At 66.1% G+C, this 22,014-nt stretch overlaps 1 protein-coding gene across 1 annotated transcript in view; it reads right to left on the bottom strand.

Moving 5' to 3' along the window:
• The window catches only part of LOC106566319 (plexin-B3), a 415,201-nt gene extending 408,618 nt beyond the window's left edge, over positions 1 to 6,583 (bottom strand). Inside the window, exon 1 of the mRNA XM_045692714.1 lies at positions 6,503 to 6,583. Within this exon, the coding sequence (XP_045548670.1) occupies positions 6,503 to 6,583 (81 nt within the window). The remainder of the gene's footprint in view (positions 1 to 6,502) is intronic.
• Positions 6,584 to 22,014: the final 15,431 nt, after the last annotated feature.

Here is a 22,014-nt window from a genome sequence, read left to right as displayed (position 1 = left end):
GAGCCTAACACCGAAGCCGAAGCCGAGCCTCACACCGAAGCCGAGACTGACGCCGAAGCCGAGCCTGACGCCGAAGCCGAGCCTGATGCCGAAGCCGAACCTGACACCGAGCCTCACACTGAAGCCGAGCCTCACACCGAAGCCGAGCCTGACGCCGAAGCCGAACCTGACGCCGAGCCTCACACCGAAGCCGAGCCTCACACCGAAGCCGTGTCCTCACACCGAAGCCGAGCCTCACGCCGAAGCAGAGCCTGATACCGAAGCCGAGCCTGACGCCGAAGCCGAACCTGACACCGAGCCTCACACCGAAGCCGAGCCTCACACCGAACCCGACACCGAAGCCGAGCCTGATGCCAAAGCCGAACATGACACCGAGCCTCACACCGAAGCCGAGCCTCACACCGAAGCCGAGCCTCACACCAAAGCTGAGCCTGACAACGAAGCCGAGCCTGACGCCGAAGCCGAACCTGACACCGAGCCTCACACCGAAGCCGAGCCTCACACCGAAGCCGAACCTGACACCGAACCTCACACCGAAGCCGAGCCTCACACCGAAGCCGAGCCTCACACCGAGCCTCACACCGAAGCCGAGCCTCACACCGAGCCTCACACCGAAGCCGAGACTCACACCGAAGCCGATCCTCACACCGAAGCCGAGCCCGACATCGAAGCCGAGCCAGACACCAAAGCCGAGCCTGACGCCGAAGCCGAGCCTCACACCGAAGCCGAGCCTGACACCGAAGCCGAGCATGATCCCGAAGCCGAGCCTGACGCCGAAGCCGAGCCTGACACCGAAGCCGAGCCCGACACCGAAGCCGAGCCTCACACCGAAGCCGAGCCTGACACCGAAGCCGAACCTGACGCCGAAGCCGAACCTGACGCCGAAGCCGAACCTGACACCGAGCCTCACACCGAAGCCAAGCCTGACACCGAAGCCGAGGCTGACGCCGAAGGCGAGCCTGATGCCGAAGCCGAACCCGACACCGAGCCTCAAACCGAAGCCGAGCCTGACACCGAAGCCGAGCCTGACGCCGAAGCCAAACCTGACACCGAGACTCACACCGAAGCCAAGCCTGACACCGAAGCCGAGGCTGACGCCGAAGCCGAGCCTGACGCCGAAGCCGAACCTGACACCGAGCCACACACCGAAGCCGAGCCTGACACCGAAGCCGAGCCTGACGCCGATGCCGAACCTGACACCGAGCCTCACACCGAAGCCGAGCCTCACACCGAAGCCGAGCCTGATACCGAAGCCGAGCCTGATGCCGAAGCCGAACCTGACACCGAGCCTCACACCGAAGCCGAGCCTCATACCGAACCCGACACCGAAGCCGAGCCTGACGCCAAAGCCGAACCTGACACCGAGCCTCACACCGAAGCCGAGCCTCACACCGAAGCCGAGCCTGACACCGAAGCCGAGCCTCACGCCCGAAGCCGAACCTGACGCCGAAGCCGAAACCTGACACCGAGCCTCACACCGAAGCCAAGCCTGACACCGAAACCGAGGCTGACGCCGAAGCCGAGCCTGACGCGAAGCCGAACCTGACACCGAGCCTCACACCGAAGCCGAGCCTCATACCGAACCCGACACCGAAGCCGAGCCTGACGCCAAAGCCGAACCTGACACCGAGCCTCACACCGAAGCCGAGCCTCACACCGAAGCCGAGCCTCACACCAAAGCCGAGCCTGACAACGAAGCCGAGCCTGACGCCGAAGCCGAACCTGACACCGAGCCTCACAACGAAGCCGAGCCTCACACGAAGCCGAACCTGACACCGAAGCCGATCCTGACACCGAAGCCGAGCCCGACATCGAAGCCGAGCCAGACACCAAAGCCGAGCCTGACGCCGAAGCCGAGCCTGACGCCGAAGCCGAGCCTGACGCCGAAGCCGAGCCTCACACCGAAGCCGAGCCTGACGCCGAAGCCGAGCCTGACACCGAAGCCGAGCCTCACGCCGAAGCCGAACCTGACTCCGAGCCTCACACAGAAGCCGAGCCTCACACCGAAGCCGAGCCTGACACCGAAGCCGAGCCTCACGCCGAAGCCGAACCTGACACCGACCCTCACACCGAAGCCGAGCCTCACACCGGCCGAGCCTGACACCGAGCCTCACACCGAAGCTTAGCCTGACACCGAGCCTCACACCGAAGCCGAGCCTGACGCCGAAGCCGAGCCTGACGCTGAAGCTGAACCTGACACCGAGCCTCACACCGAAGCCGAGCCTGACACCGAAGCCGTGCCTCACACCGGAGCCGAGCCTGACGCCCGAAGCCGAGCCTGACATCGAAGCCGAGCCTGACGCCGAAGCCGAACCTGACACCGAGCCTCACACCAAAGCCGAGCCTCACACCGAAGCCGAGCCTGACACCGAGCCTCACACCAAAGCCGAGCCTCACACCGAAGCCGGAGCCTGACACCGAAGCCGAGCCTGACACCGAAGCCGTGCCTCACACCGAAGCCGAGCCTGAGCCGCGAAGCCGAGCCTGACGCCGCGAAGCCGAGCCTGACGCCGAAGCTGAGCCTGACACCGAAGCCGAGCCCGACACCGAAGCCCAGCCCGACACCGAGGCCGAGCCCGACGCCGAAGCCGATTCTCACACCGAAGCCGAGACTGACGCCGAAGCCGAGCCTGACGCCGAAGCCGAGCCTGACACCGAGCCTAACACTGAAGCCGAAGCCGAGCCTCACACCGAAGCCGAGACTGACGCCGAAGCCGAGCCTGACGCCCGAAGCCGAGCCTGATGCGAAGCCGAACCTGACACCGAGCCTCACACTGAAGCCGAGCCTCACACGGAAGCCGAGCCTGACGCCGAAGCCGAACCTGACGCCGAGCCTCACACGAAGCCGAGCCTCACACCGAGCCGTGTCCTCACACGAAGCCGAGCCTCACGCCGGAAGCAGAGCCTGATACCGAAGCCGAGCCTGACGCCGAAGCCGAACCTGACACCGAGCCTCACACCGAAGCCGAGCCTCACACCGAACCCGACACCGAAGCCGAGCCTGATGCCAAAGCCGAACATGACACCAAGCCTCACACCGAAGCCGAGCCTCACACCGAAGCCGAGCCTCACACCGAAGCCGAGCCTCACACCAAAGCTGAGCCTGACAACGAAGCCGAGCCTGACGCCGAAGCCGAACCTGACACCGAGCCTCACACCGAAGCCGAGCCTCACACCGAAGCCGAACCTGACACGAGACCTCACACGGCCGAGCCTCACACCGAAGCCGAGCCTCACACCGAGCCTCACACGAAGCCGGAGCCTCACACCGAGCCTCACACCGAAGCCGAGACTCACACCGAAGCCGATCCTCACACCGAAGCCGAGCCCGACATCGAAGCCGAGCCAGACACCGAAGCCGAGCCTGACGCCGAAGCCGAGCCTCACACCGAAGCCGAGCCTGACACCGAAGCCGAGCATGATCCCGAAGCCGAGCCTGACGCCGAAGCCGAGCCTGACACCGAAGCCGAGCCCGACACCGAAGCCGAGCCTCACACCGAAGCCGAGCCTGACACCGAAGCCGAGCCTCACGCCGAAGCCGAACCTGACGCCGAAGCCGAGCCTGACACCGAGCCTCACACCGAAGCCAAGCCTGACACCGAAGCCGAGGCTGACGCCGAAGGCGAGCCTGATGCCGAAGCCGAACCCGACACCGAGCCTCAAACCGAAGCCGAGCCTGACACCGAAGCCGAGCCTGACGCCGAAGCCAAACTTGACACCGAGACTCACACCGAAGCCAAGCCTGACACCGAAGCCGAGGCTGACGCCGAAGCCGAGCCTGACGCCGGCCGAACCTGACACCGAGCCACACACCGAAGCCGAGCCTGACACCGAAGCCGAGCCTGACGCCCGATGCCGAACCTGACACCGAGCCTCACACCGAAGCCGAGCCTCACACCGAAGCCGAGCCTGATACCGAAGCCGAGCCTGATGCCGAAGCCGAACCTGACACCGAGCCTCACACCGAAGCCGAGCCTCACACCGAACCCGACACCGAAGCCGAGCCTGACGCCAAAGCCGAACCTGACACCGAGCCTCACACGAAGCCGGAGCCTCACACGAAGCCGAGCCTCACACCAAAGCCGAGCCTGACAACGAAGCCGAGCCTGACGCCGAAGCCGAACCTGACACCGAGCCTCACAACGAAGCCGAGCCTCACACCGAAGCCGAACCTGACACCGAGCCCGAACCTGACACCGAGCCTCACACCGAAGCCGAGCCTCACACCGAAGCCGAGCCTCACACCAAAGCCGAGCCTCACACCGTCGCCGAGCCTGATGCCGAAGCCGAACCTGACACCGAGCCTCACAACGAAGCCGAGCCTCACACCGAAGCCGAGCCTGATGCCGAAGCCGAGCCTGACGCCGAAGCCGAACCTGACACCGAGCGTCACACGAAGCCGAGCCTCACACGAAGCCGAGCCTCACACCAAAGCCGAGCCTCACGCCGAAGCCGAGCCTGACGCCGAAGCCAAGCCTGACACCGAGCCTCACACCGAAGCCGAGCCTCACACAGAAGCCGAGCCAGACACCAAAGCCGAGCCTGACGCCGAAGCCGAGCCTCACGCCGAAGCCGAACCTGACACCGACCCTCACACCGAAGCCTAGCCTCACACCGAAGCCGGAGCCTGACGCCGAGCCTCACACCGAAGCCGAGCCTGACGCCGAAGCCGAGCCTGACGCCGAAGCCGAGACTGACGCCGAAGCCGAGCCTGACGCCGAAGCCGAGCCTGATGCCGAAGCCGAACCTGACACCGAGCCTCACACTGAAGCCGAGCCTCACACCGAAGCCGAGCCTGACGCCGAAGCCGAACCTGACGCCGAGCCTCACACCGAAGCCGAGCCTCACACCGAAGCCGTGTCCTCACACCGAAGCCGAGCCTCACGCCGAAGCAGAGCCTGATACCGAAGCCGAGCCTGACGCCGAAGCCGAACCTGACACCGAGCCTCACACCGAAGCCGAGCCTCACACCGAACCCGACACCGAAGCCGAGCCTGATGCCAAAGCCGAACATGACACCGAGCCTCACACCGAAGCCGAGCCTCACACCGAAGCCGAGCCTCACACCAAAGCTGAGCCTGACAACGAAGCCGAGCCTGACGCGAAGCCGGACCTGACACCGGAGCCTCACACGAAGCCGAGCCTCACACGAAGCCGAACCTGACACCGAGACCTCACACCGAAGCCGAGCCTCACACGAAGCCGGGCCTCACACCGAGCCTCACACGAAGCCGGAGCCTCACACCGAGCCTCACACCGAAGCCGAGACTCACACCGAAGCCGATCCTCACACCGAGCCGAGCCCGACATCGAAGCCGAGCCAGACACCAAAGCCGAGCCTGACGCCGAAGCCGAGCCTCACACCGAAGCCGAGCCTGACACCGAAGCCGAGCATGATCCCGAAGCCGAGCCTGACGCCGAAGCCGAGCCTGACACCGAGCCGAGCCCGACACGAAGCCGAGCCTCACACCGAAGCCGAGCCTGACACCGAAGCCGAACCTGACGCCGAAGCCGAACCTGACGCCGAAGCCGAACCTGACACCGAGCCTCACACCGAAGCCAAGCCTGACACCGAAGCCGAGGCTGACGCCGAGGCGAGCCTGATGCCGAAGCTCGAACCCGACACCGAGCCTCAAACCGAAGCCGAGCCTGACACCGAAGCCGAGCCTGACGCCGAAGCCAAACCTGACACCGAGACTCACACCGAAGCCAAGCCTGACACCGAAGCCGAGGCTGACGCCGAAGCCGAGCCTGACGCCGAAGCCGAACCTGACACCGAGCCACACACCGAAGCCGAGCCTGACACGAAGCCGGAGCCTGACGCCGATGCCGAACCTGACACCGAGCCTCACACCGAAGCTGAGCCTCACACCGAAGCCGAGCCTGATACCGAAGCCGAGCCTGATGCCGAAGCCGAACCTGACACCGAGCCTCACACCGAAGCCGAGCCTCATACCGAACCCGACACCGAAGCCGAGCCTGACGCCAAAGCCGAACCTGACACCGAGCCTCACACCGAAGCCGAGCCTCACACCGAAGCCGAGCCTGACACCGAAGCCGAGCCTCACGCCGAAGCCGAACCTGACGCCGAAGCCGAACCTGACACCGAGCCTCACACCGAAGCCAAGCCTGACACCGAAACCGAGGCTGACGCCGAAGCCGAGCCTGACGCCGAAGCCGAACCTGACACCGAGCCTCACACCAAAGCCGAGCCTGACGCCGAAGGCGAGCCTGATGCCGAAGCCGAACCCGACACCGAGCCTCAAACCGAAGCCGAGCCTGACACCGAAGCCGAGCCTGACGCCGAAGCCAAACCTGACACCGAGACTCACACCGAAGCCAAGCCTGACACCGAAGCCGAGGCTGACGCCGAAGCCGAGCCTGACGCCGAAGCCGAACCTGACACCGAGCCTCACACCGAAGCCGAGCCTGACACCGAAGCCGAGCCTGACGCCGATGCCGAACCTGACACCGAGCCTCACACCGAAGCCGAGCCTCACACCGAAGCCGAGCCTGATACGAAGCCCGAGCCTGACGCGAAGCCGAACCTGACACCGAGCCTCACACCGAAGCCGAGCCTCATACCGAACCCGACACCGAAGCCGAGCCTGACGCCAAAGCCGAACCTGACACCGAGCCTCACACCGAAGCCGAGCCTCACACCGAAGCCGAGCCTCACACCAAAGCCGAGCCTGACAACGAAGCCGGAGCCTGACGCCGAAGCCGAACCTGACACCGAGCCTCACAACGAAGCCGAGCCTCACACCGAAGCCGAACCTGACACGAAGCCGATCCTGACACGAAGCCGAGCCCGACATCGAAGCCGAGCCAGACACCAAAGCCGGAGCCTGACGCCGAAGCCGAGCCTGACGCGAAGCCGAGCCTGACGCCGAAGCCGAGCCTCACACCGAAGCCGAGCCTGACGCCGAAGCCGAGCCTGACGCCGAAGCCGAGCCTGACGCCGAAGCCGAGCCTGACGCCGAGCCGAACCTGACTCCGAGCCTCACACAGAAGCCGAGCCTCACACCGAAGCCGAGCCTGACACCGAAGCCGAGCCTCACGCCGAAGCCGAACCTGACACCGACCCTCACACCGAAGCCGAGCCTCACACCGAAGCCGGAGCCTGACACCGAGCCTCACACCGAAGCTTAGCCTGACACCGAGCCTCACACCGAAGCCGAGCCTCACACCGAAGCTTAGCCTGACACCGAGCCTGACATCGAAGCCGAGCCTGACGCCGAAGCCGAACCTGACACCGAGCCTCACACCAAAGCCGAGCCTCACACCGAAGCCGAGCCTGACACCGAGCCTCACACCAAAGCCGAGCCTCACACCGAAGCCGAGCCTGACACCGAAGCCGAGCCTGACACCGAAGCCGTGCCTCACACCGAAGCCGAGCCTGACGCCGAAGCCGAGCCTGACGCCGAAGCCGAGCCTGACGCCGAAGCTGAGCCTGACACCGAGCCGAGCCCGACACCGAAGCCCAGCCCGACACCGAGGCCGAGCCCGGCCTCGAAGCCGATTCTCACACGAAGCCGAGACTGACGCCGAAGCCGGAGCCTGACGCCGAAGCCGAGCCTGACACCGAGCCTAACACTGAAGCCGGAAGCCGAGGCCTCACACCGAAGCCGAGACTGACGCCGAAGCCGAGCCTGACGCCGAAGCCGGAGCCTGATGCCGAAGCCGAACCTGACACCGAGCCTCACACTGAAGCCGAGCCTCACACCGAAGCCGAGCCTGACGCCGAAGCCGAACCTGACGCCGAGCCTCACACCGAAGCCGGAGCCTCACACCGAAGCCGTGTCCTCACACGAAGCCGAGCCTCACGCCGAAGCAGAGCCTGATACCGAAGCCGAGCCTGACGCCGAAGCCGAACCTGACACCGAGCCTCACACGAAGCCGAGCCTCACACCGAACCCGACACCGAAGCCGAGCCTGATGCCAAAGCCGAACATGACACCAAGCCTCACACCGAAGCCGGAGCCTCACACCGAAGCCGAGCCTCACACCGAAGCCGAGCCTCACACCAAAGCTGAGCCTGACAACGAAGCCGAGCCTGACGCCGAAGCCGAACCTGACACCGAGCCTCACACCGAAGCCGGAGCCTCACACCGAAGCCGAACCTGACACCGAACCTCACACCGAAGCCGGAGCCTCACACGAAGCCGAGGCCTCACACCGAGCCTCACACGAAGCCGAGGCCTCACACCGAGCCTCACACGGACCGAGACTCACACGAAGCCGATCCTCACACGAAGCCGAGCCCGACGCCGAAGCCGAGCCAGACACCGGAAGCCGAGCCTGACGCCGAAGCCGAGCCTCACACGAGCCGAGCCTGACACCGAAGCCGAGCATGATCCCGAAGCCGAGCCTGACGCCGAAGCCGAGCCTGACACCGAAGCCGAGCCCGACACCGAAGCCGAGCCTCACACCGAAGCCGAGCCTGACACGAAGCCGGAGCCTCACGCCGGAAGCCGAACCTGACGCGAAGCCGAACCTGACACCGAGCCTCACACGAAGCCAAGCCTGACACCGAAGCCGAGGCTGACGCGAAGCCGAGCCTGACGCCCGAAGCCGAACCTGACACCGAGCCTCACACCGAAGCCGAGCCTGACACCGAAGCCGAGCCTGACGCCGATGCCGAACCTGACACCGAGCCTCACACCGAAGCCGAGCCTCACACGAAGCCGAGCCTGATACGAAGCCGAGCCTGACGCGAGCCGAACCTGACACCGAGCCTCACACCGGCCGAGCCTCATACCGAACCCGACACGAAGCCGAGCCTGACGCCAAAGCCGAACCTGACACCGAGCCTCACACGAAGCCGGAGCCTCACACCGAAGCCGAGCCTCACACCAAAGCCGAGCCTGACAACGAAGCCGAGCCTGACGCCGAAGCCGAACCTGACACCGAGCCTCACAACGAAGCCGAGCCTCACACGAAGCCGAACCTGACACGAAGCCGATCCTGACACCGAAGCCGAGCCCGACATCGAAGCCGAGCCAGACACCAAAGCCGAGCCTGACGCCGAAGCCGAGCCTGACGCCGGAAGCCCGAGCCTGACGCCGAAGCCGAGCCTCACACCGAAGCCGAGCCTGACGCGAAGCCGAGCCTGACGCGAAGCCGAGCCTGACGCCGAAGCCGAGCCTGACGCCGAAGCCGAACCTGACTCCGAGCCTCACACAGAAGCCGAGCCTCACACCGAAGCCGAGCCTGACACCGAAGCCGAGCCTCACGCCGAAGCCGAACCTGACACCGACCCTCACACCGAAGCCGAGCCTCACACCGAAGCCGAGCCTGACACCGAGCCTCACACGAGCTTAGCCTGACACCGAGCCTCACACCGAAGCCGAGCCTCACACCGAAGCTTAGCCTGACACCGAGCCTGACATCGAAGCCGAGCCTGACGCCGAAGCCGAACCTGACACCGAGCCTCACACCAAAGCCGAGCCTCACACCGAAGCCGGAGCCTGACACCGAGCCTCACACCAAAGCCGGAGCCTCACACCGAAGCCGAGCCTGACACGAAGCCGGAGCCTGACACCGAAGCCGTGCCTCACACGAAGCCGAGCCTGACGCGAAGCCGAGCCTGACGCCGAAGCCGAGCCTGACGCCGAAGCTGAGCCTGACACCGAAGCCGAGCCCGACACGAAGCCCAGCCCGACACCGAGGCCGAGCCCGACGCCGAAGCCGATTCTCACACCGGCCGAGACTGACGCCGAAGCCGAGCCTGACGCTCGAAGCCGAGCCTGACACCGAGCCTAACACTGAAGCCGGAAGCCGAGCCTCACACCGAAGCCGAGACTGACGCCGAAGCCGAGCCTGGCCGCGAAGCCGAGCCTGATGCCGAAGCCGAACCTGACACCGAGCCTCACACTGAAGCCGAGGCCTCACACGAAGCCGAGCCTGACGCGAAGCCGGAACCTGACGCCCGAGCCTCACACGAAGCCGAGGCCTCACACCGAAGCCGTGTCCTCACACCGAAGCCGAGCCTCACGCCGAAGCAGAGCCTGATACCGAAGCCGAGCCTGACGCCGAAGCCGAACCTGACACCGAGCCTCACACCGAAGCCGGAGCCTCACACCGAACCCGACACCGAAGCCGAGCCTGATGCCAAAGCCGAACATGACACCAAGCCTCACACCGAAGCCGAGCCTCACACCGAAGCCGAGCCTCACACCGAAGCCGAGCCTCACACCAAAGCTGAGCCTGACAACGAAGCCCGGAGCCTGACGCGAAGCCGAACCTGACACCGAGCCTCACACCGAAGCCGAGCCTCACACCGAAGCCGAACCTGACACCGAACCTCACACCGAAGCCGAGCCTCACACCGAAGCCGGAGCCTCACACCGAGCCTCACACCGAAGCGGAGCCTCACACCGAGCCTCACACCGAAGCCGAGACTCACACGAAGCCGATCCTCACACGAAGCCGAGCCCGACATCGAAGCCGAGCCAGACACCGAAGCCGAGCCTGACGCCGAAGCCGAGCCTCACACGAAGCCGAGCCTGACACGAAGCCGAGCATGATCCCGAAGCCGAGCCTGACGCGAAGCCGAGCCTGACACCGAAGCCGAGCCCGACACCGAAGCCGAGCCTCACACCGAAGCCGAGCCTGACACCGAAGCCGAGCCTCACGCCGAAGCCGAACCTGACGCCGAAGCCGAACCTGACACCGAGCCTCACACGAAGCCAAGCCTGACACGAAGCCGAGGCTGACGCCGGCGAGCCTGATGCCGAACCCGACACCGAGCCTCAAACCGAAGCCGAGCCTGACACCGAAGCCGAGCCTGACGCCGAAGCCAAACTTGACACCGAGACTCACACCGAAGCCAAGCCTGACACCGAAGCCGAGGCTGACGCCGAAGCCGAGCCTGACGCCGAAGCCGAACCTGACACCGAGCCACACACGAAGCCGAGCCTGACACCGAAGCCGAGCCTGACGCCGATGCCGAACCTGACACCGAGCCTCACACGAAGCCGAGCCTCACACCGAAGCCGAGCCTGATACCGAAGCCGAGCCTGATGCGAAGCCGAACCTGACACCGAGCCTCACACCGAAGCCGAGCCTCATACCGAACCCGACACCGAAGCCGAGCCTGACGCCAAAGCCGAACCTGACACCGAGCCTCACACCGAAGCCGAGCCTCACACCGAAGCCGAGCCTCACACCAAAGCCGAGCCTGACAACGAAGCCGAGCCTGACGCCGAAGCCGAACCTGACACCGAGCCTCACAACGAAGCCGAGCCTCACACCGAAGCCGAACCTGACACCGAAGCCGAACCTGACACCGAGCCTCACACCGAAGCCGAGCCTCACACCGAAGCCGAGCCTCACACCAAAGCCGAGCCTCACACCGTCGCCGAGCCTGATGCCGAAGCCGAACCTGACACCGAGCCTCACAACGAGGCCGAGCCTCACACCGAAGCCGAGCCTGATGCCGAAGCCGAGCCTGACGCCGAAGCCGAACCTGACACCGAGCGTCACACCGAAGCCGAGCCTCACACCGAAGCCGAGCCTCACACCAAAGCCGAGCCTCACGCCGAAGCCGAGCCTGACGCCGAAGCCAAGCCTGACACCGAGCCTCACACCGAAGCCGAGCCTCACACAGAAGCCGAGCCAGACACCAAAGCCGAGCCTGACGCCGAAGCCGAGCCTCACGCCGAAGCCGAACCTGACACCGACCCTCACACCGAAGCCTAGCCTCACACCGAAGCCGAGCCTGACGCCGAGCCTCACACCGAAGCTGAGTCTGACACCGAGCCTCACACCGAAGCCGAGCCTGACGCCGAAGCCGAGCCTGACGCCGAAGCCGAACCTGACACCGACCCTCACACCGAAGCCGAGCCTGACACCGAAGCCGTGCCTCACACCGAAGCCGATCCTGATGCCGAAGCCGAGCCTGACACCGAAGCCGAGCCTGACGCCGAAGCCGAACCTGACACCGAGCCTCACACCGAAGCCGAGCCTCACACCGAAGCCGGAGCCTGACACCGAGCCTCACACCAAAGCGGAGCCTCACACCGAAGCCGAGCCTGACACGAAGCCGGAGCCTGACACCGAAGCCGTGCCTTACACGAAGCCGAGCCTGACGCGAAGCCGAGCCTGACGCCGAAGCCGAGCCTGATGCCGAAGCCGAGCCTGACACGAAGCCGAGCCCGACACTGAAGCCGAGCCCGACACGAAGCCGAGCCCGACACCGAAGCCGAGCCTGACGCGAAGCCGAGCCTGACGCGAAGCCGAAACCTGACACCGAGCCTCACACGAGCCGAGGCCTCACACCGAAGCCGAGCCTGACACCGAGCCTCACACCGAAGCCGAGCCCGACGCGGAAGCCGAGCCCGACGCTAAAGCCGAGCCCGGCCGCGAAGCCGAGCCCGACGCGAAGCCGAGCCCGACGCGCGAAGCCGAGCCCGACGCGAAGCCGAGCCCGACGCGCGAAGCCGAGCCTGACGCGAAGCCGAGCCTGACGCCGAAGCCGAACCTGACACCGAGCCTCACACCGAAGCCGAACCTGACACCGAGCCTCACACGAAGCCAAGCCTGACACCGAAGCCGAGGCTGACGCCGAAGCCGAGCCTGACGCCGAAGCCGAACCTGACACCGAGCCTCACACGAAGCCCGGAGCCTGACACCGAAGCCGAGCCTGACGCCGATGCAGAACCTGACACCGAGCCTCACACCGAAGCCGGAGCCTCACACGAAGCCGGAGCCTGATACCGAAGCCGAGCCTGACGCCGAGCCGAACCTGACACCGAGCCTCACACGAAGCCGAGCCTCATACCGAACCCGACACGAAGCCGGAGCCTGACGCTAAAGCCGAACCTGACACCGAGCCTCACACGAAGCCGAGCCTCACACGAAGCCGAGCCTCACACCAAAGCCGAGCCTGACAACGAAGCCGAGCCTGACGCCGAAGCCGAACCTGACACCGAGCCTCACAACGAAGCCGAGCCTCACACCGAAGCCGAACCTGACACCGAAGCCGATCCTGACACCGAAGCCGAGCCCGACATCGAAGCCGAGCCAGACACCAAAGCCGAGCCTGACGCCGGGGCCGAGCCTGACGCCGAAGCCGAGCCTGACGCCGAAGCCGAGCCTCACACCGAAGCCGAGCCTGACGCCGAAGCCGAGCCTGACGCCGAAGCCGAGCCTGACGCCGAAGCCGAGCCTGACGCGAAGCCGAACCTGACTCCGAGCCTCACACAGAAGCCGAGCCTCACACCGAAGCCGAGCCTGACACCGAAGCCGAGCCTCACGCCGAAGCCGAACCTGACACCGACCCTCACACGAAGCCGGAGCCTCACACCGAAGCCGGAGCCTGACACCGAGCCTCACACCGAAGCTTAGCCTGACACCGAGCCTCACACCGAAGCCGGAGCCTCACACCGAAGCTTAGCCTGACACCGAGCCTGACATCGAAGCCGAGCCTGACGCCGAGCCGAACCTGACACCGAGCCTCACACCAAAGCCGGAGCCTCACACGAAGCCGGAGCCTGACACCGAGCCTCACACCAAAGCCGAGCCTCACACCGAAGCCGAGCCTGACACCGAAGCCGAGCCTGACACCGAGCCGTGCCTCACACCGAAGCCGGAGCCTGACGCGAAGCCGGAGCCTGACGCCGAAGCCGAGCCTGACGCCGAAGCTGAGCCTGACACCGAAGCCGAGCCCGACACGAAGCCCAGCCCGACACCGAGGCCGAGCCCGACGCCGCGAAGCCGATTCTCACACCGAAGCCGAGACTGACGCGAAGCCGAGCCTGACGCCGAAGCCGAGCCTGACACCGAGCCTAACACTGAAGCGAAGCCGAGCCTCACACGAAGCCGAGACTGACGCCGAAGCCGAGCCTGACGCCGAAGCCGAGCCTGATGCGAAGCCGAACCTGACACCGAGCCTCACACTGAAGCCGGAGCCTCACACCGAAGCCGAGCCTGACGCCGGAAGCCGAACCTGACGCCGAGCCTCACACGAAGCCGAGCCTCACACCGAAGCCGTGTCCTCACACCGAAGCCGAGCCTCACGCCGAAGCAGAGCCTGATACCGAAGCCGAGCCTGACGCCCGAAGCCGAACCTGACACCGAGCCTCACACCGAAGCCGAGCCTCACACCGAACCCGACACCGAAGCCGAGCCTGATGCCAAAGCCGAACATGACACCAAGCCTCACACCGAAGCCGAGCCTCACACCGAAGCCGGAGCCTCACACCGAAGCCGAGCCTCACACCAAAGCTGAGCCTGACAACGAAGCCGGAGCCTGACGCCGAAGCCGAACCTGACACCGAGCCTCACACGAAGCCGAGCCTCACACCGAAGCCGAACCTGACACCGAACCTCACACCGAAGCCGGAGCCTCACACCGAAGCCGGAGCCTCACACCGAGCCTCACACGAAGCCGGAGCCTCACACCGAGCCTCACACGAAGCCGAGACTCACACCGAAGCCGATCCTCACACCGAAGCCGAGCCCGACATCGAAGCCGAGCCAGACACCGAAGCCGAGCCTGACGCCGAAGCCGAGCCTCACACCGAAGCCGAGCCTGACACCGAAGCCGAGCATGATCCCGAAGCCGAGCCTGACGCCGAAGCCGAGCCTGACACCGAAGCCGGAGCCCGACACGAAGCCGAGCCTCACACGAAGCCGAGCCTGACACCGAAGCCGAGCCTCACGCCGAAGCCGAACCTGACGCCGGCCGAGACCTGACACCGAGCCTCACACCGAAGCCAAGCCTGACACCGAAGCCGAGGCTGACGCCGAAGGCGAGCCTGATGCCGAACCCGACACCGAGCCTCAAACCCGAAGCCGAGCCTGACACCGAAGCCGAGCCTGACGCCGAAGCCAAACTTGACACCGAGACTCACACGAAGCCAAGCCTGACACCGAAGCCGAGGCTGACGCGCGAAGCCGAGCCTGACGCCGAAGCCGAACCTGACACCGAGCCACACACCGAAGCCGAGCCTGACACCGAAGCCGGAGCCTGACGCCGATGCCGAACCTGACACCGAGCCTCACACGAAGCCGGAGCCTCACACCGAAGCCGAGCCTGATACCGAAGCCGAGCCTGATGCCGAAGCCGAACCTGACACCGAGCCTCACACGAAGCCGAGCCTCATACCGAACCCGACACGAAGCCGAGCCTGACGCCAAAGCCGAACCTGACACCGAGCCTCACACGAAGCCGAGCCTCACACCGAAGCCGAGCCTCACACCAAAGCCGAGCCTGACAACGAAGCCGAGCCTGACGCCGAAGCCGAACCTGACACCGAGCCTCACAACGAAGCCGAGCCTCACACCGAAGCCGAACCTGACACGAAGCCGAACCTGACACCGAGCCTCACACGAAGCCGGAGCCTCACACCGAAGCCGAGCCTCACACCAAAGCCGAGCCTCACACCGTCGCCGAGCCTGATGCCGAAGCCGAACCTGACACCGAGCCTCACAACGAAGCCGAGCCTCACACCGAAGCCGAGCCTGATGCCGAAGCCGAGCCTGACGCCGAAGCCGAACCTGACACCGAGCGTCACACCGAAGCCGAGCCTCACACCGAAGCCGAGCCTCACACCAAAGCCGAGCCTCACGCCGAAGCCGAGCCTGACGCCGAAGCCAAGCCTGACACCGAGCCTCACACCGAAGCCGAGCCTCACACAGAAGCCGAGCCAGACACCAAAGCCGAGCCTGACGCCGAAGCCGAGCCTCACGCCGAAGCCGAACCTGACACCGACCCTCACACCGAAGCCTAGCCTCACACCGAAGCCGAGCCTGACACCGAGCCTCACACCGAAGCTGAGTCTGACACCGAGCCTCACACGAAGCCGAGCCTGACGCTTGAAGCCGGAGCCTGACGCGAAGCCGAACCTGACACCGACCCTCACACGAAGCCGGAGCCTGACACCGAAGCCGTGCCTCACACCGAAGCCGATCCTGATGCCGAAGCCGAGCCTGACACCGAAGCCGAGCCTGACGCGAAGCGGACCTGACACCGAGCCTCACACCGAAGCCGAGCCTCACACGAAGCCGGAGCCTGACACCGAGCCTCACACCAAAGCCCGAGCCTCACACGAAGCCGAGCCTGACACGAAGCCGAGCCTGACACCGAAGCCGTGCCTTACACCGAAGCCGAGCCTGACGCCGAAGCCGAGCCTGACGCCGAAGCCGAGCCTGATGCGAAGCCGAGCCTGACACGAAGCCGAGCCCGACACTGAAGCCGAGCCCGACACGAAGCCGAGCCCGACACCGAAGCCGAGCCTGACGCGAAGCCGAGCCTGACGCGAAGCCGAGACCTGACACCGAGCCTCACACCGAAGCCGAGCCTCACACGAAGCCGAGCCTGACACCGAGCCTCACACCGAAGCCGAGCCCGACGCGAAGCCGAGCCCGACGCCAAAGCCGAGCCCGACGCGAAGCCGAGCCCGACGCGAAGCCGAGCCCGACGCCGAAGCCGAGCCCGACGCGAAGCCGAGCCCGACGCGAAGCCGAGCCTGAGCGCGAAGCCGAGCCTGACGCCGAAGCCGAACCTGACACCGAGCCTCACACGAAGCCGAGCCTGACACCGGCCGAGCCTGACGCCGAAGCCGAAACCTGACACCGAGCCTCACATCGGGCCGGAGCCTCACACGAAGCCGGAGCCTGATACCGAGCCGGAGCCTGACGCGGCCGAACCTGACACCGAGCCTCACACGAAGCCGAGCCTCACACCGAACCCGACAACGAAGCCGAGCCTGAAGCCGAAGCCGAACCTGACACCGAGCCTCACACGAAGCCGAGCCTGACGCCGAAGCCGAGCCTTACGCCGAAGACCTGACACCGAGCCTCACACGAAGCCGGAGTCTCACACGAAGCCGGAGCCTCACACCGAAGCCGAGCCTCACACCAAAGCCGAGCCTCACACCGTCGCCGAGCCTGATGCCGAAGCCGAACCTGACACCGAGCCTCACAACGAAGCCGAGGCCTCACACGAGCCGAGCCTGATGCCGAAGCCGAGCCTGACGCCGAAGCCGAACCTGACACCGAGCGTCACACGGGCCGAGCCTCACACGAAGCCGAGCCTCACACCAAAGCCGAGCCTCACGCCGAAGCCGAGCCTGACGCCGCGAAGCCAAGCCTGACACCGAGCCTCACACCGAAGCCGAGCCTCACACCGAAGCCGAGCCTCACACCGAAGCCGAGCTTGACGCCGAAGCCGAACCTGACACCGATCCTCACACCAAAGCCGAGCCTGACACCGAAGCCGTGCCTCACACCGAAGCCGAGCCTGATGCCGAAGCCGAGCCTGACACCGAGCCTCACACCGAAGCTGAGTCTGACACCGAGCCTCACACCGAAGCCGAGCCTGACGCCGAGCCTCACACCGAAGCTGAGTCTGACACCGAGCCTCACACCGAAGCCGAGCCTGACGCCGAAGCCGAGCCTGACGCCGAAGCCGAACCTGACACCGACCCTCACACCGAAGCCGAGCCTGACACCGAAGCCGTGCCTCACACCGAAGCCGAGCCTGATGCCGAAGCCGAGCCTGACACCGAAGCCGAGCCTGACGCCGGAAGCCGAACCTGACACCGAGCCTCACACCGAAGCCGGAGCCTCACACGAAGCCGGAGCCTGACACCGAGCCTCACACCAAAGCCGAGCCTCACACCGAAGCCGAGCCTGACACCGAAGCCGGAGCCTGACACGAAGCCGTGCCTTACACGAAGCCGAGCCTGACGCCGAAGCCGAGCCTGACGCGAAGCCGAGCCTGATGCCGAGCCGAGCCTGACACCGAAGCTGAGCCCGACACTGAAGCCGAGCCCGACACGAAGCCGAGCCCGACACGAAGCCGAGACTGACACCGAAGCCGAGCCTGACGCCGAAGCCGAGCCTGACGCCGAAGCCGAACCTGACACCGAGCCTCACACGAAGCCGAGCCTCACACGAAGCCGGAGCCTGACACCGAGCCTCACACCGAAGCCGAGCCCGGCGCCGAAGCCGAGCCCGACGCTAAAGCCGGAGCCCGGCGCGAAGCCCGAGCCCGAGCGCGAAGCCGAGCCCGACGCGAAGCCGAGCCCGACGCCGAAGCCGAGCCTGACGCGAAGCCGAGCCTGACGCCGAAGCCGAACCTGACACCGAGCCTCACACGAAGCCGGAGCCTGACACGAAGCCGAGCCTGACGCCGAAGCCGAGCCTGACGCCGGAGCCGAGCCTGACGCCGAAGCTGAGCCTGACACCGAAGCCGAGCCCGACACCGAAGCCCAGCCAGACACCGAGGCCGAGCCCGACGCCGAAGCCGATTCTCACACCGAAGCCGAGACTGACGCGAAGCCGAGCCTGACGCCCAAGCCGAGCCTGACACCGAGCCTAACACCGAAGCCGAAGCCGAGCCTCACACCGAAGCCGAGACTGACGCCGAAGCCGAGCCTGACGCGAAGCCGGAGCCTGATGCCGAAGCCGAACCTGACACCGAGCCTCACACTGAAGCCGAGGCCTCACACGAAGCCGGAGCCTGACGCCGAAGCCGAACCTGACGCCGAGCCTCACACCGGCGAGGCCTCACACCGAAGCCGTGTCCTCACACGGAAGCCGAGCCTCACGCCGAAGCAGAGCCTGATACCGAAGCCGAGCCTGACGCCGAAGCCGAACCTGACACCGAGCCTCACACGAAGCCGGAGCCTCACACCGAACCCGACACCGAAGCCGAGCCTGATGCCAAAGCCGAACATGACACCGAGCCTCACACCGAAGCCGAGCCTCACACCGAAGCCGAGCCTCACACCAAAGCTGAGCCTGACAACGAAGCCGAGCCTGACGCCGAAGCCCGAGCCTCACACGAAGCCGAGCCTGACACCGAAGCCGGAGCCTCACGCCGAAGCCGAACCTGACGCCGAAGCCGAACCTGACACCGAGCCTCACACGAAGCCAAGCCTGACACCGAAGCCGAGGCTGACGCCGAAGGCGAGCCTGATGCGAAGCCGAACCCGACACCGAGCCTCAAACCGGAAGCCGAGCCTGACACCGAAGCCGGAGCCTGACGCCGAAGCCAAACCTGACACCGAGACTCACACGAAGCCAAGCCTGACACGAAGCCGAGGCTGACGCGGAAGCCGAGCCTGACGCCGAAGCCGAACCTGACACCGAGCCACACACGAAGCCGAGCCTGACACGAAGCCGAGCCTGACGCCGATGCCGAACCTGACACCGAGCCTCACACGAAGCCGGAGCCTCACACGAAGCCGAGCCTGATACCGAAGCCCGAGCCTGATGCCGAAGCCGAACCTGACACCGAGCCTCACACCGAAGCCGAGCCTCATACCGAACCCGACACCGAAGCCGAGCCTGACGCCAAAGCCGAACCTGACACCGAGCCTCACACCAAAGCCGAGCCTGACGCCGAAGGCGAGCCTGATGCCGAAGCCGGGGAACCCGACACCGAGCCTCACACGAAGCCGAGCCTCACACCGAGCCGGAACCTGACACCGAGCCTCACACGAAGCCGAGCCTCACACGAGCCGGGCCTGATACGAAGCCGAGCCTGAACGCGAGGCCGAACCTGACACCGAGCCTGATACCGAAGCCGAGCCTGACGCCGAAGCCGAACCTGACACCGAGCCTCACACGAAGCCGAGCCTCACACCGAAGCCGAGACCTGACACCGAGCCTCACACGAGCCGAGCCTCACCGAAGCCGGGCCTCACACCGAGCCTCACACGAAGCTGAGCCTCACACGGAGCCTCACACCGAAGCCGGAGCCTGACGCGCGAAGCCGAGCCTGACGCCGAGCCGAGCCTGACGCCGAAGCCGAGCCTCACACGGCGAGCCTGACGCCGAAGCCGAGCCTGACGCCGAAGCCGAGCCTGACGCGAAGCCGGAGCCTGACGCCGAGCCGAACCTGACTCCGAAGCCTCACACAGAAGCCGAGCCTCACACCGAAGCCTCACACCGAAGCCGTGTCCTCACACCGAAGCCGGAGCCTCACGCCGAAGCAGAGCCTGATACCGAAGCCGGAGCCTGACGCCGAGGCCGAACCTGACACCGAGCCTCACACCGAAGCCGGAGCCTACACCGAACCCGACACGAAGCCGGAGCCTGATGCCAAAGCCGAACATGACACCGAGCCTCACACGAAGCCGGAGCCTCACACGAAGCCGAGCCTCACACCAAAGCCGAGCCTCACACGAAGCCGAGCCTGACGCCGAAGCCGAGCCTGACGCCGAAGCCGAGCCTGACGCCGAGCCGAGCCTGACGCCGAAGCCGAACCTGACTCCGAGCCTCACACCAAAGCCGAGCCTCACACGAAGCCGGAGCCTGACGCCGAAGCCGAGCCTGAGCGCGAAGCCGAGCCTGACGCGAAGCCGAGCCTGACGCCGAAGCCGAACCTGACACCGAGCCTCACACCAAAGCCCGAGCCTGACGCCGAAGGCGAAGCCTGATGCGAAGCCCGAACCCGACACCGAGCCTCACACCGAAGCCGAGCCTGACACCGAAGCCGGAGCCTGACGCGAAGCCAAACCTGACACCGAGACTCACACGAAGCCAAGCCTGACACGAAGCCGAGGCTGACGCCGAAGCCGAGCCTGACGCTCGAAGCCGACCTGACACCGAGCCTCACACGAAGCCGGAGCCTGAAACGGAAGCCGAGAATGACGCCGATGCCGAAACCTGACACCGGAGCCTCACACCGAGCCCGGAGCCTCACACGAAGCCGAGCCTGATACCGAAGCCCGGAGCCTGACGCGCGAAGCCGAACCTGACACCGAGCCTCACACGAAGCCGAGCCTCACACGAAGCCGAACCTGACACCGAGCCTCACACCGAGCCGAGCCTCACACCGAAGCCGAGGCCTCACACCGAGCCTCACACCGAAGCTGAGCCTCACACCGAGCCTCACACGAAGCCGAGACTCACACCGAAGCCGATCCTCACACCGAAGCCGAGCCCGACACCGAAGCCGGAGCCAGACACCAAAGCCGAGCCTGACGCGAAGCCGAGCCTCACACCGAAGCCGAGCCTGACACCGAAGCCGAGCATGATCCCGAAGCCGAGCCTGACGCGCGAAGCCGGAGCCTGACGCCGAAGCCGAACCTGACGCCGAGCCTCACACGAAGCCGAGCCTGACACCGAAGCCGAGCCTCACGCGAAGCCGAACCTGACGCCGAGCCGAACCTGACACCGAGCCTCACACGGAAGCCAAGCCTGACACCGAAGCCGAGGCTGACGCCGAAGCCGAGCCTGACGCCGGCCGAACCTGACACCGAGCCTCACACCAAAGCCGGAGCCTGACGCCGAGGCGAGCCTGATGCCGAAGCCGAACCCGACACCGAGCCTCAAACCGAAGCCGAGCCTGACACCGAAGCCGAGCCTGACGCCGGAAGCCAAACCTGACACCGAGACTCACACGAAGCCAAGCCTGACACCGAAGCCGAGGCTGACGCCGAAGCCGAGCCTGACGCCGAAGCCGAACCTGACACCGAGCCTCACACCGAAGCCGAGCCTGACACCGAAGCCGAGCCTGACGCCGATGCCGAACCTGACACCGAGCCTCACACCGAAGCCGAGCCTCACACGAAGCCGAGCCTGATACCGAAGCCGAGCCTGACGCCGAGCCGAACCTGACACCGAGCCTCACACGAAGCCGAGCCTCATACCGAACCCGACACGGAAGCCGAGCCTGACGCCTAAAGCCGAACCTGACACCGAGCCTCACACCGAGCCGAGCCTCACACCGAAGCCGAGCCTCACACCAAAGCCGAGCCTGACAACGAAGCCGAGCCTGACGCGAAGCCGAACCTGACACCGAGCCTCACAACGAAGCCGGAGCCTCACACGAAGCCGAACCTGACACCGAAGCCGATCCTGACACCGAAGCCGAGCCCGACGTCGAGGCCGAGCCAGACACCAAAGCCGAGCCTGACGCCGAAGCCGAGCCTGACGCCGAAGCCGAGCCTGACGCCGAAGCCGAGCCTCACACGAAGCCGAGCCTGACGCGAAGCCGGGCCTGACGCGAAGCCGAGCCTGACGCGAAGCCGAGCCTGACGCGAGCCGAACCTG

This window comes from Salmo salar, chromosome ssa13 (assembly GCF_905237065.1).
Source record: "Salmo salar chromosome ssa13, Ssal_v3.1, whole genome shotgun sequence".
NCBI lineage: Eukaryota > Metazoa > Chordata > Actinopteri > Salmoniformes > Salmonidae > Salmo > Salmo salar.
The sequence above is the reverse complement of the archived record's forward strand: the minus strand, read 5'-3'. Positions and strand labels throughout refer to the sequence as shown.